This window comes from Botryllus schlosseri, chromosome 12 (genome assembly GCF_051294905.1).
Source record: "Botryllus schlosseri isolate E-star chromosome 12, Bs_hap1, whole genome shotgun sequence".
Taxonomy (NCBI): Eukaryota; Metazoa; Chordata; class Ascidiacea; order Stolidobranchia; family Styelidae; genus Botryllus; species Botryllus schlosseri.
The window spans coordinates 7,587,433-7,603,934 of NC_137247.1; the positions used below are offsets into that span (position 1 = coordinate 7,587,433).

At 42.2% G+C, this 16,502-nt stretch overlaps 1 protein-coding gene across 1 annotated transcript in view; it reads left to right on the plus strand.

Annotated features, from left to right (window-relative positions):
- The window catches only part of LOC145452483 (zinc finger SWIM domain-containing protein 4-like), a 34,991-nt gene that overhangs the window by 896 nt on the left and 17,593 nt on the right, over positions 1 to 16,502 (plus strand). The window contains exon 2 of the mRNA XM_080330665.1: positions 14,404 to 14,458. Within this exon, the coding sequence (XP_080186791.1) occupies positions 14,404 to 14,458 (55 nt within the window). The remainder of the gene's footprint in view (positions 1 to 14,403; positions 14,459 to 16,502) is intronic.

Sequence of the window (16,502 nt, forward strand, 5' to 3'; positions counted from 1 at the left end):
AGATTTCACAAAAGCCCATTTAATTCATGACAGGCTATTACAGACTGTGCACGATTCTGAATAAATGAACTGCTTCGTTGTCCTGATTTGGGGATTGCGTGATGTTGCCCAAAGGCCAAAACCACATGAATATGATAAATTTAGCACTTTCATTGATCATTTCCACACCGCTGTGAATTGCGGTGCGAAATATATGTGCTATGTATGTTAATCTGAACGGTCCTTTGAAGTGAATCGACATGAGGTGATGCTCAGATACGTACTAAATGTAATGGAAAATATGCACACTGCGTGTCTTTCCTTGAACCAATGATGATTTGCTTCTGGATGGATTGTCAAGGTCTTTATTTACAATGTACTGATCCGTAAACCATCAGTGTGCGCGGTTGGGGATAATATAGAGGAGTCGCGTCCGTAGCAAACACCACAGTAATTGCCATCACGCCTGCTTGCTGGATACTCGATCGATCCCGTAGATTTCCTTTGCGGCCTCTAAAATATTTCTTATCTGGATAAACCTATGAATTGCATCGACCCGAATGAAATTGATTCGCGTTACTTGACGAATGGCGGTCGGGATAGCATTTCAATTCGTAACAGGAATAGCGTAATCTGGAGGATTGAAGGCTTCGTCTTCGACTGCGGTATATCAATGCCGCAACTAAAAGTATCCTTCTCTGTCATGGTTTACAAAGATTTTGCGCAGCGTTGCTGCATAGAAGATAGGTGCTTATACACAAAGTAATTAATTGATGAAGCTAAATGTGCCACCTTTTTATGCCTTCTACGTGGGATCGTACACGATGGCAGAACCCATTACACCCATGGGATATATCTCCATGTGAAATGGTCTCATGTACTGTACACCAACGGGAAAGAATGTAAAAGCATAATTTGTCACCGGAAAGTGCTGAATACTTGTTTACACTTTATTGTGGGTTGACAACGGTATAGATTACATGATTTTCGTGCAGAGTGTAGGTGATGTTGGGTTTTACGGTTTACCGATGTAGCAACCATGCAAGTTATATAAAATGGTATCACACTCACTGCATACTCAGCGAGCGCAAGTATATGACAGTGTAGTCAGTGTTGATGTCTACAGAGTGATTGAACACACTACCTTCATAAATACTACTCATCGATATCATGTAACCATATACATTTTGAAGTCAGAAAAGAACCACGGCCAGTGTTCGATTAATTTCGTCGTGACATCCATTTGTTCATCGATGGACATAGGATTTGCGTTCGTCATGCGCAGTCTCGCGGACGAATGTGCGCGTCCGTTGACGAAGGTCCCGTGTTCCACGTATTTCGCCACTTCACGGCTCTGTCATGCAAACACCGACAGAGTCATGATAGAAAAATATGACCCGATATCATGCATCTCATCAAGTATTAGCGCAACACGTTTTTGTGAGGCTGGTTTCAGTCAAAGTGTCGCGATGATGGCGTATGCACGAGCTGCGTTATATGATCGATGAGTCCGGATCTACATTGTAAAGCGACAACCTTTCACGTACTTTATACGTGGGTCGGTCGAATTCGCGAACTGGCATGAATTATACATAGCGACAATATTTATCAGACCACGTTTGTAGAAAAAATACAACTCTATATTTAGTCGCACGACTTTGATGCCACTAGTAACTGATTCTCGAATCGTGTCAAAGCCACGAGCGTTTTTCAATTCAGGTCCCTGACACATAACTCCGTGACTAGTCACAGTCGTGATGTAACGGGTCTGAATCTGTGCCTTTTGGACATGCATTCACAAGCACGGTTTCATATCGTGAACGGGCGTGTCTCGGCCCTTTCACGGAAAATTTCCTGTAGAGTCGTTTGAAATATGGAATACTGTCCGAAAGTCGGTAATAAAGCTTAAAACCGTGGTCGCCGTGCGTGTCAGCCCTATGCAAAAATGGACATTGATGAACGTCCACCGCCCATGTAAGTGGCGCACGCAGAGCGCAAGCACGGAGGCTTTCTTAAACTTGGACGATTGTCATATTTCAAAATAACGCCTTCGTTCCACGAATCGTACTATAATGAAATCCTCACCAGTAATGAGAAACGGTTATGTGGCTATAATGTGTACCATCAACTGGGCATGGTGTGTGGTTAGATGAAAGCGTTTTCTGGGTATATATGATTATAGCGGATCCCGGAGACAATGCTGTGATTCAGCCGCTGCGCTGGGACTTATTATTGTGCGAATGAGTGGCTGTATAGGCGATCATTCAATGCTTTATTCCGCGGCGAGCCTCGGGATATCCACTGATTCACGGTGGAAAGATCCTTTCTTTCGGATTTCACACTCGACAGGAGATGCCTTATTCTTCCGCGTTCGCGATGACTTATTTTGCGCCGGATCGGAGGTAATTCCGCCACATTCGGTTCTCCGCGATCGACGCCTTGGATCGGGGCCTTTTGTGCTGATCTTTTACGGCGCTTCTCTGCGTATACAAGCGCACCGCTTCAATGGAATCATTAAAAGCCAGGGAGGAGGCTGTCCCTTTGTGACTGTGCTGTAAAACATCTTTAATTTCGAATGCACTCAAAGCGCGATCCATACAATTACGTCCAGGCACCGAGTCGGAACAGGCTGAAGGGCCATTCGGCTTTTATGTTATGTTTGCTGGCATTTTCCAAGGCATTCATGCGACGAGTCATTTTCTATACCCACTTATGTATTGTGGACCCACTCCTGCGAATAGGCAGTTTTTGTTTAAATCTCAATACCGCTCGATACCAGGTTTCTGAGTGTTGTATGAAGTGACTTTTGTTGTATTGACTTCTATCCTATGTAATAACGCGACATATTGACCCTCTTCCGCTTACAATACGCGACAATGGAGCCCAATGTGGATCGCCGGGGTGGTTTAATTGTTAACCTGTCCACTAAAACGCGACACCACATCTTTGAAATAGGAAAGGACGTTGTATTGCTTGTCTTGCTCAAACAGGAAACTGGGAGTTCTATGGTTACGGCAGAACAGCCTTGTGTAATATACAAACCTTCCCACGATTGGATTATCACTTCAAAATCGACTACCCAATACCATACTGCGGATCAGATCTATAGCCACGGTGGCCAAGTGACCCATCCAGCCACACATCGAATATATATACGAAAGGCAAATCGTTGCATGGACGAACGTACTCTAACATATGGCGTAAAAAATATCTGGGAAGGCTTGCTAGTCCGTCGGAAATACAAGGTACACTACTGAGTCACAGTATGGTTTCCCACTAAGAGTGACACCACAGGGCTGTATAATTATGATAAATTAACCAACATTTTCTTGCGACATTGCCACCCGTTCCTTGCAGTGCTGACTCCCGCTTGCCAAAAATACCATCCAGTGCATGGAGTAGTTTTTAAATGAAGTCATTGGATACGTGTCTTTAATTTGAAATTTCTAAAATCGGGTTCAACCACGGCAGAACCACATTCACAAACCCAGCGTTCCGGGGTTTTCAAACGGACAGACATGTTTAGAGTAAAATGTACCTGTTTGATGCTGGTGTGATCAGACTAGATGACCTTCACGTTCTTATCGATCATTCCTATCTAATACCGAATACTGTGCAATGTGTGCATGCATATTTTCTGTACCACCACCACTGCCGTGTGTTATGTATTTTGGTTGGATGAAAATAAATACTCTCTCTCTCTCATGTTGCAATAAGCGCATGAAACCGCACCACTGTCCTTATGCGCCATGTCATGCCATGCCATGCCATACCATTTGTCATCGCCTCACTCCAAGATGCACATAATGGAGAAGGTCTCTTATTATCCGGGAGTTAATTCCGATAAGAGCAGTAAATGTACACGGACGTTATCAGTGTTAAGACGGGCACAATAACTTCTCTTGTGTAAACCCAGATGTCTGTCATTGAATACGTTTTCGAGGGGGATTCCATTGAGATGCGATGAAACCGTAACGACAATTATACGATTAGTCACCGTGCACATGCCTCTCAGTCGTAACGATGTGTCGGAGGCCAGCGAGACAAACCGAAAACATCACTTTTCAACTTGATTACTGATATGGCGACTCGCTTTTCGGCAAATACACGTGAGAGTTTTTGTGTCTGCTCACGAGGGTTTGTGAACCAGTGACGCTTAGCGTTGTCCCATATCAATTGACGCTTGAACTTTTCACGAGTGCATTTACTGAAAAAAATAGCGATGGACTGGTGTTGCGATGCAATTTTTTCTTAGAAAATATATAGGGTAGGTCATGAAGTCTTATTAGTACTCCGGACATACTAACACTCGGCATAAGAGTATATTTATTTATGCATGCGGACGTAACGGAATTCAATAATTATATGAAGTCTAGAGTCGGTCACGACTGTTCTATCGCCCATGCGTTTCATTGGGTATGGAATGACAGCATTCAACTAGTGTTATCGCCCACGACTGATGTTCCACTAAGGCAGGGGTGGTCAACCTTTCTGCTATTCACGGCCGCATTTCGATTACTGATGTAGCCTACGGCCGCATTGCAGGGCATATAGCAGTGTTGAACTAACTGGCCCTAAAATACCCATGTCGTCCATGTCTCTTACCGCTGAACTCAGGACTAAGCTACTTTTTCATATCGGGTTACTACACGCACCGAAATCGCGAGTGGTCAATTGGTCATGTCATGAATAGGCAATAAGATCCGTTATGATCGCAGATTCGCGAATTAATTTCGTCATTTATATCAGTAGTTTCACATATTACTATCAAATATATATCCTTTTTCAGCCCATGTGATCAGATTCACCGGTATATAGTTCATAGAGGGAGTGTTTTCGAAAATTTAGGACAAGTTATAAATGACGATTTATTTTCGGGTGGGCCAATTGTTATTATCCATGTCATTAGTTGCATGCTGTTATTTCTTGACCTCCCATCAGGATTGTCGGTATGGTGGAAAGGTTTTGGAATCGCCCAAACGTATACCAAAAACAAATTTCCTTCGTGAGGAGCACACCATTCTAAGTGGGCATTTCTATATGGGGCGCGTCATTTTCTCTGTTTTTCGCATCTGTACTGTGGGCCTCGGATTGCAAAGGGCGGTACTATAGTAAACTCAAAAAACGAAGTGGCATTGAATCGCGCGCAGCGCGAAGAAAATTTCAAGATTAATTAAAATTACCTCGAAAATTCGTGAGTCAAATTAAATTTGCATGTCGACGGCCGCCATCACATACTAACAGAACTATACGTGTCGAAGTCCGTACAAATTTCCTTTCACGGCCGCAGGTTGGCCACTCCTGTACTAAGGACTCGTTTAATACATATGTAAAAAATTTGAATTGTTAGCTGTTATCGATAGTATCCATCCTGACCAGCAACCACGAAACTATGTCGGTCGTGGATTGGACACTTCTGGTGACCACATGGTCTTATGAAAAACAGACAAAACAACATAAGTTTCCAGGTGGCATATTGGTAAGATATCAAACCTGTACGGAGAATATGTCTGTGGTGCATTGGGTGTCGTAGATTCTAAGAATTTCCCACTCCGATGATCGAATTCATTCAAGTCTCATAAAATTGACAGACTTTAGCATCGAATCCAAGGCTCTATAATCCATCGCTTATAAGCCTTTCATTAAGCCTATTTTAGTTTCAATTGAGTAGATGCAAAATTGAATGTAAAAAAGATCTCGGATAAATACTTGTCAATAATGTCATGTCGCACATTACTGCGATATGTAAGGAGCTTCAATACGTCTTTCGAACCCGGTTAGATATTTACACATTGCCCTTATCACTTGTCACGGGCATCGGGTATGTCGTTTCGGATAATTGATAACAGGAGACTGTTCGGATGTACGACAAACAAAATGCGTAAGGGAAACTTGGCATTTCATTAGGTACATGTAACTGAATAGAGCTCGGGTTACAAATAAGGAGAGTCAAACCATCGATATCCGTTGCGAGATATGTTCCAGCAAGACAGAAAAATATTAATAATAAGTTAATAACGTATTCGAACAGATTGACTACTCGACAGGCTAAACCAGGGGTATACAACAATTTTTGCGTTGCCGACCTGCTCCCAAGTGACCCTTTCCCCGTACCCATCTTCAACAGCCACAAATGTTCGACATTGGGAATTTATTGCAGCTCATACACTATAAGGTCACTAAATGGTGCCGCTTCCCAATAAGGCAGTAACACACATGTTTCGAGTAAGGACATTAACTTGGTTCTTTACCTCTTTATCAGTGATCCTCTTTCAAAGCCATCCTTTAATAATAGTCAGAAATGCTCGTACGATGTTGATTTTCACGCACAGTCGATACGTATAGCTATGATGGCGATACAAATATCATGTTAACAACAATAGTAATAGCCGCTAATACTGCAATTATTACTCATCCATCAGTTCAATAATAAGATGTCCCCCAATTTGCAATAATATCAACAACTGTCAAATTATTCATAAAGCGATGTGATCGTCAGTCAAAGCGTATGTGTGACTTGCTTCTTTTGAGGACTTCGCGCTCGAATTTGACAAGGTACGCCAAGAGAGCTGTTTCCCTCGAAGAGCGCCGTAGCGAACGTTCACCGGAAGTCAGACCATTTTCAGTTAATACACGCGCATTATCGACTTTCGTAATTAACTCAGCGAGGACACGTCATCGGTCCGCGTTCCGACATTAGTCTCCATTCGGCGTTTCGAAAACTCGCGGGATTGCGCCCAGAAATGAAATTACGCGAGGCGCAAACAAAGGCCGCGCGTCTCTGAGGAAAACCAGTCACTGGAAATTGGATTAACAAAGACCGGCATGATAGCACTTGGGAAATTAAACACAAAACACACTCAAAACCCCGATCTTTTGTCGAGAAATGGCGACTCTCTTTTCTCACGCCCGTCGGAATAATAAGAAATCGCTCGGTCTCAAGCTGCTTTGGAAATGAAATTTGGGTCTTCTGACCAGAAAAAAGTGATTAGTCAATGGCCTTTAGGGAGCATTGTTAAATCACAAAGGACAGGTTTTCTAGTTGGTTGGGCTTGGAATGATTCACGGAGTGCGGCTCTGGGATTGATATGAACTCGCGTTATACCCGTTATCGGCTCTCTTCACTTATAGGTGGGAGTTCCAATACCGCGCTCTGGAACATTGAACAATCCCGTTTGATGAATCTGTCGACTTTGTTCGATAAGCCGCCCGCGTATTCTATCGAACTCCTTATACTGCTAATACTCTGATATCGTAAAGTGAAATCGGTCTGCTTTGATCATCGACCTGCTGATATGCTGCTGATAAAATGCAATCCGTCGGTAATCTACCAGATGAATGATCATCCCGTTCTATTTTTCCATTGTAAAAACCTGCGATCTGAAAATCTGCATGTTCGTCTGAAAATCTCGATTATTGCATTGACCTCATCAGTGATCATTATTAATGCCAGAACATTTATAGTTTTCAAGGTGTAGTACGCCAATAAGCGTCGCATTAGTATTTTGGGACGCTATTGAAATCTGCGTTTCGAAATTCCTACTTATTCCCGGTTTCGGCGTATGACAAAGTTTATGCTCTTGACCCGCGTAGACATTTTTCTTGATTTGATGTCCCGCGATACACCCAGCCAACGACAATGCTTAGAAACCTCTGCACCAATCCATATCTGCGATGCTTATGGAGTCGAGCAGTGTCACGTAAACCCGTTTGACTTTGCGTGATATATCTCACCTCTTCCCCTTGTCGTAGGGTAAGGATGCACGAATGTGACGGGTAGCGTCAAAAGAAATGACCTCATCAAATCGTATTCGTAAGTGACGTGGCTCAACACAATAGTAACCGGCCCTGACGCATCAATCAAATCTTTCGTTCGCTTTCTGTTTCGTTGGCGTATCCATTCTCTGGTTTGTGTACCTGTACGATGAACCGGGATGACCCGTGTATGGGGTCCACGTCCATGAGCAGCGCGTCGGCATACGTCCGTGGTATGTTTGGATCATAGGAATATCGTGCCTCAATAGCCCGTGTTTCAGTATATGCTATCATTTCATTCAACACAGTTAAAACGTAGCGTATGTCACTCCCCTATGTGCCAAGAGTGGTAAATATCAATTGCAAATGTCTCACCATTAACAATCATCTGTACTCCGTATAAATTGCCAAGGGTTTTCGCACTATTCGCCGGGTCGTCGTTTGGCATATTCCCTGGCAAATATCATAGATATTTCAATCAAAAGACTATTAATGCCGAAACACCACATAATAGAAAAATCAAACCATTCTGTGAAATATCGAAAATATCATTTCGCGTTCGGGGAGTTCAGACCAATTGATCAGTCCACTCCTTTAATATGGCATCTTGTTGCCACGGTATGGGGACCTGAACATTTCGCTACGAAACACGGATGATAAAATTATTAATTATACAGATGAGGTGCGTTGATTGGAATCGCTGAAAGCCCGGTTTGACCAATCGGGAGATGTTGCATTGTGGTGCGAAATAAAACTTTATTATGACAGGCTTGGTAAATTTCGTAGTCACCCTAACTGTAAGCCCCACCTCGAAGAATGTCGGTATGCAGATATGCTGTTTATCGGATCAGAAAAAAATGGACAGGAATTCCGTCTCTATCGGATTTCAAAAGATATCTGTCATGAATCGGACCTTTTTTTTACATCCACACCTCCTGTTCTGATCTCAATAGCAAGACACACATTTGAGAGTATTATTCTTCGCTACAATCTCGCTAAGCCTGTGAAATATTCTTACAAAGGATGGTCTCAAAACACCCACTTGAATAGGCACCAAAATTGGCACATTTTGAAATATTAAGTTCACAATATTACGCCTAACATAATAAAAAATTGATGGTGTTACAAGATTTCGGTAACTTATTGCCCAACGACAGATACCTAATTAGTAATTGGCGATTCTTCTTAATTAATTGCTACCATCTTCATAGTTTTCAGTCCGTTTTCAATACTATATGCCGAGTTCACCCACCGTTACGCAATTATCACATCATACTGGTAATTTCATGGTTCTTGGATTTTGCTGTGAATAAGATTTCGGTGATGACCGACCCATTCATTGCACCGTGACGTCATATTGCCCAGCCTTTGTGAACCGGCGAGTCGTGCTGCGACGGGTTTATTACATCAAGGTATTAGCGCATTATTGTCCGCCTTACACTTAACCACGTAGGAATGCCGAAGCCCTCGCCAAAATAGGAGATATGGATGGTTTGCGGAGAGGATTACTTCGTACGCCGAACTTTCGCGATTTACTTTACACCATGCATAACAATACCAGCAGTGTGGGAAACTGAATCCAGCGTGGATGGCATCCCATTGTCTGTCAAGAAGCGATAAATTGGAATATTTCCACACGATATATATCTTAGCCGTCAGATCTGGTTGCACGTGAAAGGAAAACAGGGAATGAGATTTCTTAAAGGGCGCCGACAATGTTTAAACCTGACTCGATTACACACAGACTTGCAGATACGTTGTGATATGTTGTTTCTTCCAAATGAAAGTACCGTAAAGTGCCAAAAACTACTTTTTTGTTTAACACTGCCTCTCATTCAACGCGCAATGCTCAATCATCAAACAGCAACGATTTCGCCATCTTCTAAAAAATGTCATTCAGTGAGAGGATAATTAGAGATAATTGAGTCCATTTACCAACAAGTCCCGCTTTGCGATAAAGGAAACTAACGCCATATCAGGGGGCGCGCGTTTGTATATACACGGCATCATATACGGCCGGATAAAAATGCGCAATGGCGTAGAAATTTTGATAACATATCCTGTAAAAGAACACCGGCGGGGTGGATCGTATAACCTCTCCAGTGCTATAACTCGCATTGTGGTGCAAGACAGCGTGCACCCGTTGGTTAGTCACTTGGCGTTTTGGTGTCTAGCATGTATCATTATTTTCACGAGCATTTTTTCATCTTAAATCTTGAGTAGCAAGGATCATCTACTTTTTCTGCCTCCGACACGGGAATTGCTATTCAAAAAGGCATTATTCACAGGCTTTCCGCTACTAAACACCGTTTTATCACCCACGCATTTCCAAGTGGAGCACAGTGATTATGTTCGACAATTAATCTAGCACACCCGTATATCACCAAGTTTGGTCGTTTATGAGCGCAGTGATTCAGTTTCTTTGTGGTTTGTTTGGTTAACTCTATTCTCCACTAAACAACAGTTTGCCAAGGATGTGCGTCAGGGAAAATTTACACTCTCTTACACTATTGACGCCTGCTTAAAATCAAAACAGTTGAGCAATGTGTGTAACTTTGGTTATTATTACCTCCTTGATGCTTCGTAATCGATAGGAAGTCGTTTATGAAGCTTGTCCCTCTCCAAGACATGAGGTGTTTACAAAACAGAAACTGCTGACTATAAGATATCGCCAGAGTTGACGGTTCGGCCAACCCCACTGTCACCAATATTCAACATATCTCACGGATCAACGCACCGTGAATCAAACCTTTACCCTGAATTTACTGCTGTAGTCGGTAATCGTATTGTAGTAACCAAGAGTTAAGTTCTGAAGGATTAGTTCATGTGTCATCGTCAGTGGCTTGGATATAAATCGCGTTACCGCAGCATACAATAGGTATACGCTGTCACCGGACGCAATTGTTCCGGACCATTTCCGTAATGCAAATAGGATTGTTTAGGCAGGATGCACGCACGCGTTGTTGTTTTTGTGTATCTTACTCATTTACCTGACGCAGTCAAAAATTGCTCACATCCGAATACCCATTGTGACGCAAATGATATTTTGTTCCAAGTCAATGCACATAAAACGAACGATACCTTCATAATCGATATTGCGCACTTTTACATCATATTTGACTTTATTCGACCAGTTTGCCCAATGATTTTCGGATATATATATATTGCCGGATTTGAATTAACTGTATCAGGACTTGATGACACATCAGTCCACGTTCGACCTACATATGTAGTGAAAATCAGCGCCTAAATGCACCATGTCAGCGGGATTCTCGCATGGCGACAGTATCTTGCTACTCGGGGTTTAAGATCCCGCTTTTCACATTTTGGGAATTTCATGATCAACTGTCAAAGTGATGTCGACATCATTCTATGGCGGGAATCATTGCAGGGTCTTGAACGTGCCTGAATATTCAACTTGTCAGAAAAGAATATCTATGGTTGCTAGGGTATCTATGTAAGATTAAGGCGACCAGAAATATGATTTGGCGCCGGCTAATGTCTGCATGACCAGGTTAATCTCGACTGCAGACGCGATTCTGATCTTTGTATTGTTCGAGATGCTTGGTCACGTTAGAGCCGTGACGTTCAGGTAAACAAGTCTTCATTCAATGTTTTACAATTGGTGAAATTTAAAATCAGGGCGCTCGTTTATTGATAGACCTGTTTAATTGTGCCAACGAAAGCAAACTTCAATTTATTGTCGAAGTAGATTCGCTGAGTTTATAACCGCTGTTATCTATTGTACAGCATATGGCGATCTTTGTTATCGCGAACGTCCGCTGTGTTGAACGATTTTCTCCAAACATAAGTAACAATTAATACCTATGTACAGTTAGACTGTGAAGACGACATTAACGGAATTGGGCGTATTGCTTGTCTTGTCCGTTTTGTAAAGCGACCTTTACAAGCTCGATATTTCAAAGATTCTGTCTGAAACACGGCTCTCTTTTCAACACATTCTTTTGGCGAATTCAATGGCGATTCGTTTTGAATAGTCGCCCCGGACAATGGGACGGGGTATGGCTACCGTTCACTGCATTCGGACCCGTTTGTCAAGGTTATGCCCTGCTGAAATTGCATGGAGTGACGTGGAACTGACAATACAGCCCATGCGGTGGTAGGATCGTGTGATTAACAAGCCTTTTATTAAGGCAAAATTGATATCTTAAGGCGGAGGTAAGCCTACACTGAGATAAAATGAACACTATTGACTGTGGCTGTTCTTGAACTATTCAAGAGCGTTCAACGTAGCGCGCTTTTGTCCAGTTTTTTGAAGGAATCTGGCAAATAAAGGACACAAAATGTTCTCGAGAATGCGATCCATTTCAGACTCAAATCTTTTAGAAACGGCGACAAAAGGGCTGAACAAATTTTACATGAACCCACTTTATTCGGTTTCCTGGTTCATCAAAGTACCGGATATATGTGACAGGACGACGAATGCGGGACTGTGCGCATAATGGTCCCATGCCTTTCGCACAGACACCTCCGCTCTAGCGGCATTATAGGAAATTGCAAAAATATCCCAACTGTAGTTAGGATATATCGGTATCCATTTATTAGTTCTTGTGGGGCCTAGGATAACTCATGAAGTTAAGTTAAGTTATCCTATGCCCAGGTTCTCGATTTTGCAACGAAGATGCTGGATTTAGTGCTGAAAACAACGTAAAAGTTCCTTCCGAAATAGGAGTTGCGGTTGGTAATATTTATCACAAACTTTCTTGTTAAAAATGACGATATTGGTAACATACATACCTGTGCAGCAGTGTGCGGGGCATGAATATGTCGTTGGATGCACGAATGCAATTCTGAATCATCGCGCAGGGGTATTATTAGCTTAGCGGCCTTTCCTGGTAAATATCCTGGGCGTTGGCACCGTTGTACTTTTGACCATAAATAAAGCAGATATTTCAAACAAAACGTTAAGTAGGGCACCGTAGAAGCGATTTCCTTCTGCGTCTTTTGTGTTGAAATCTGGAGTATATCAATTTTAAAATATCAATACCTTCACTCGAATGCCTCGAAAGAATGCCTTTTCCACACGGCTGCCACGACCTCAACCGACATCACTACAGTCAAGTTGATTGCGCCTTTTGTTAGTAAGCACCTCGAAATGCTTCGACAGGTTTGATACAATAGACAGCCGAAATCCTTCACCTGCTTTTAAAACTCGAAAAGCCATAGAGAATGCTTTATCGATCAGAATCTTCGCTGAGTGTCAGTATATGGCCGGCGATATCTTTTATAATTCGAATGCCATCAGTGCAACGAGGTGGATCAGAAGCAGGTACCGTTCGAAACTATCTAAGGCCATACACAATCTATGAGCGTGTGACTTTGGACGAAGTATCCCAACTTGTATACAGAGGTTTTTCTTTTTACGAAGCAAACTTTACACTTGAACGCTTGGACAGTCTTCGGTCTTACTGGATCGCCCAATGACCATTAACAAATAATTGGTGATACAGGAAATTCAACTTGAAACATGCATGCGCAGTCCCACAATTTTGTCTTGATGTACTCCTCAGGAAATATGCACACTCTCCGTATACGTTAACTATATAAGATATATCTGACCTGTCAGTCATACCGCGCAGGCGATAAATAATTCGGGACTGATGGATTGAAATCGGTTTTGCGCACACGAAAATGAATGTGTTTTTCAATGTAAACTACGAAATGTACGGCAACTGTCCCATGGTGATGCGTTTGAAGATTACCATTTGCCCGTAACATAAACGTCGTATAGACAGAAATATAGGCGCGCATGAACGCTTTTGTCACAGTTGATTGGAATTGAATGATTTGTACGCGGAGTTTTCATATTTTTCGTTCCGAAAATTTCACCAATCTTGTCGTTTCGTCTCACAAATCTTTCGACGATCCTGGATAACATCTTCACGCCGATTTATCGTCGGCCAAACAATCAGACAGCAATGTATTTCACTTTAGCACTTTCGTCTCCCACATACCGGCTTGTGGATTATAGTCCATTTGCAGCGCATTGTCTAAGACACAGGTCGTTTTGGGCCGACAACTACACACAATATTGTGTGGATGTTAAAATTATTCTCCTCTACTTCACAGCCCCAAAAGCTACAGCTAATTTTTGATGTTTAATGCAGTGGTCGTTTTAATTATGGAGACATCTATGGATATCGGTTAATCTCGAGGAGTCACACAACTGTGAGAATAATATTTTGTCACCGCAGACCGCAGTAAACAAGCTGAACGTTTTCTATCTATAACTTCTGATTCATTACACCTACAAAATAACACAATGACTTACCCTGAAATATACCCGTTATATGTGGTTATTTGCTCAAATATGGTGGCCGTTAATAGAAAGAATCATTGTTTATTGTGTGTACTTATGCGTGCATATCGGAATGCGATGCGAAAGATATTGATATTTAAATATTTCTAATGAGTTCTTCATTCATTTCCAAGAAGGGATTTGGAGTGTTGCATCTGCTCAGTTGGTCGTCCATATATTAATATTTGTTGTGTCAGCCCTGTAAGGCGTTTGCTAGATAATAGCAAACAGTGGCATATAACTGTGCATTAACGTCGGTTGCAAACACCAATATGCGGCTTGTAGCGTAACAAGTCAATTCTCTGAACCAAGCATATGCTTTTATCAAATGCGGATTGTTTTCTGTTTAGGTTTCCATCTGAGCGGTTCCATTGATGGGGATGAAGTGGACCCACCTGGTATCAAGTAAGCCGCGATTATATACTTTATCTTTCTAGACGTTATTTTACCGAAAACCTGCACTCTCGAAATATAGCTACTCCAACCGCTTTTTTTTACGCCGACATGATGAAAACGTATGGCCCCTCGCGCGGTGTTTGGAGGGTGATTTGCGCGTATTTCAGCGTCTCATCCAGGGGGCACTGAACCGTTTATCAACTAATTTATGTAGAAAGGCCCTGTCATCGGGAATCATCTTAACTAGCATTGGGTCAACGAAGACGAAGACTATACCAAAGAACTTCACCGATACCATAAGAACTCGGCAATATACACGTAAATCTTGGCCAATAAAATTGTAGAAACGACAGTTTTCTTTTTCGGTACGGCAGGGGAATCGTAGGGTGCGGATTTCAAAAAGGCCGTGAAGATTGTAAATAGGCAAATTTGCATAGTAATATGCAAATCATAGACCCTGCTGCATGCACATGCACAATATGCATGGCTGTCGCCAGGGCTGCAATTTGTGGATTTAGCGTATTGTTCTGTGACACTCCTAACTTCTCGAGTATAGATATAGATGTATTTCGCCCTATTCTATACCTGCACGATTTTCTGAACACATGCTTGGTTACGTTGCGACACCTCAATAAAACGGATGCGCTATATACAGCATGAATAAGGATGAAAATATATTGAAGAATATACTCATTGCAATCTGTAGCATTTAACCTACTGTAGGAACAAAGACACGAATGCGCTAATAAAATAGCCATTTTTGTGTGCGTTAACGCGAATTGCTGTTCGGATTTGCGTCCAATATGTCGGTTGCTCATTTCCGATTCGTAGGCGCAGTTGCACGCGGTACACTCGTATACATTTCACACTCGTTACGTTACGGATGATAGCAATATCTCTCTATATATTAGGGTGTGCGAAGCTGGATCTCATAAAAACGGATTTCTTGTAATGACAACAGATCCGCCGCATACAAATCTCATCCCGATGTTATTCGCGAAGTGTTGAATTACGGTAATCTCTACGTAAAAAGCTCTTTCGCGTGGTAGACTCTAATATTAGGTGTGATGGATCATTCACGATCAAGTTTTGTTTCGGACGTCTGGCACAGGCTGCGTGTGGCCTAATTCTGGAAGCTCGTTTATTACGGTTTAGAGTCGATCGTTGAGCGACTGCTTGCTGCAAATGTGGAAATCTGATATGAATCGGTTGATAATGTCAGCTTAATAATAATGATTATTAATTAATCATCGAAAACGGATGCTTGGTGCTCGACTTTTGAGCAGAGATTCAGACTTACGATTGTCAAAGATTGATGCGACTGCGCAGTGAACACTTTGATGCCCTAAGCCCGCCTGATGCTGTGGCGAGAAAGCATGTCTCTAGTCTCACCTGTCGAAATAAGTTTTAATTTTGTGTAAATGAACGGAGCTAAGCAAACCCGTGCCGTGCCTGGGCGAATAGTAATGATGACGGAATATTCTCCATTAAATATTTTAAGGCGCGTGTTCAAATCCGAATTTTTAACATATCCAGTCTAAATTCTATAACGAAGTCTCATGAGATGTTGAAAGAAATTGAAAGTTTCCCTGTCCAAGTCCAAATCCAGCTTTAAACAAACCGTAAGACTGAATCCTATCGAAATCTGGCCAAATATTTTTCGAATCTAACTCCAACCCCATGCTTCTCATCTATACTATAAAAGTATGTGGACTCTGTACTATGCAGGCAGAGGTGTCAGTGTCAATCCCACCCATCCATATTGATGATACACGCCGCCTACCATCGGCCGTGGCGTAATGATCGGGCACCGAAAACGCGTTCAATTTACCCAAATTCAACGTTCTGCCCGGTCAACCCATTTCCCATGTTGTGCTGCGTCATTGACAGATACAGCAGATTTCTCCAATCCGCCAACAGGGATGCTATTCTGATTTAACTCCTAATTTAACTCACCGTAAACCGCACTTGTTTATTATTGTGGATGGCATTTTAATATGTTAGCCGAATGGCGTACCCTCTGTACTGCCCTATCGGGAGTCACCAATAAGAT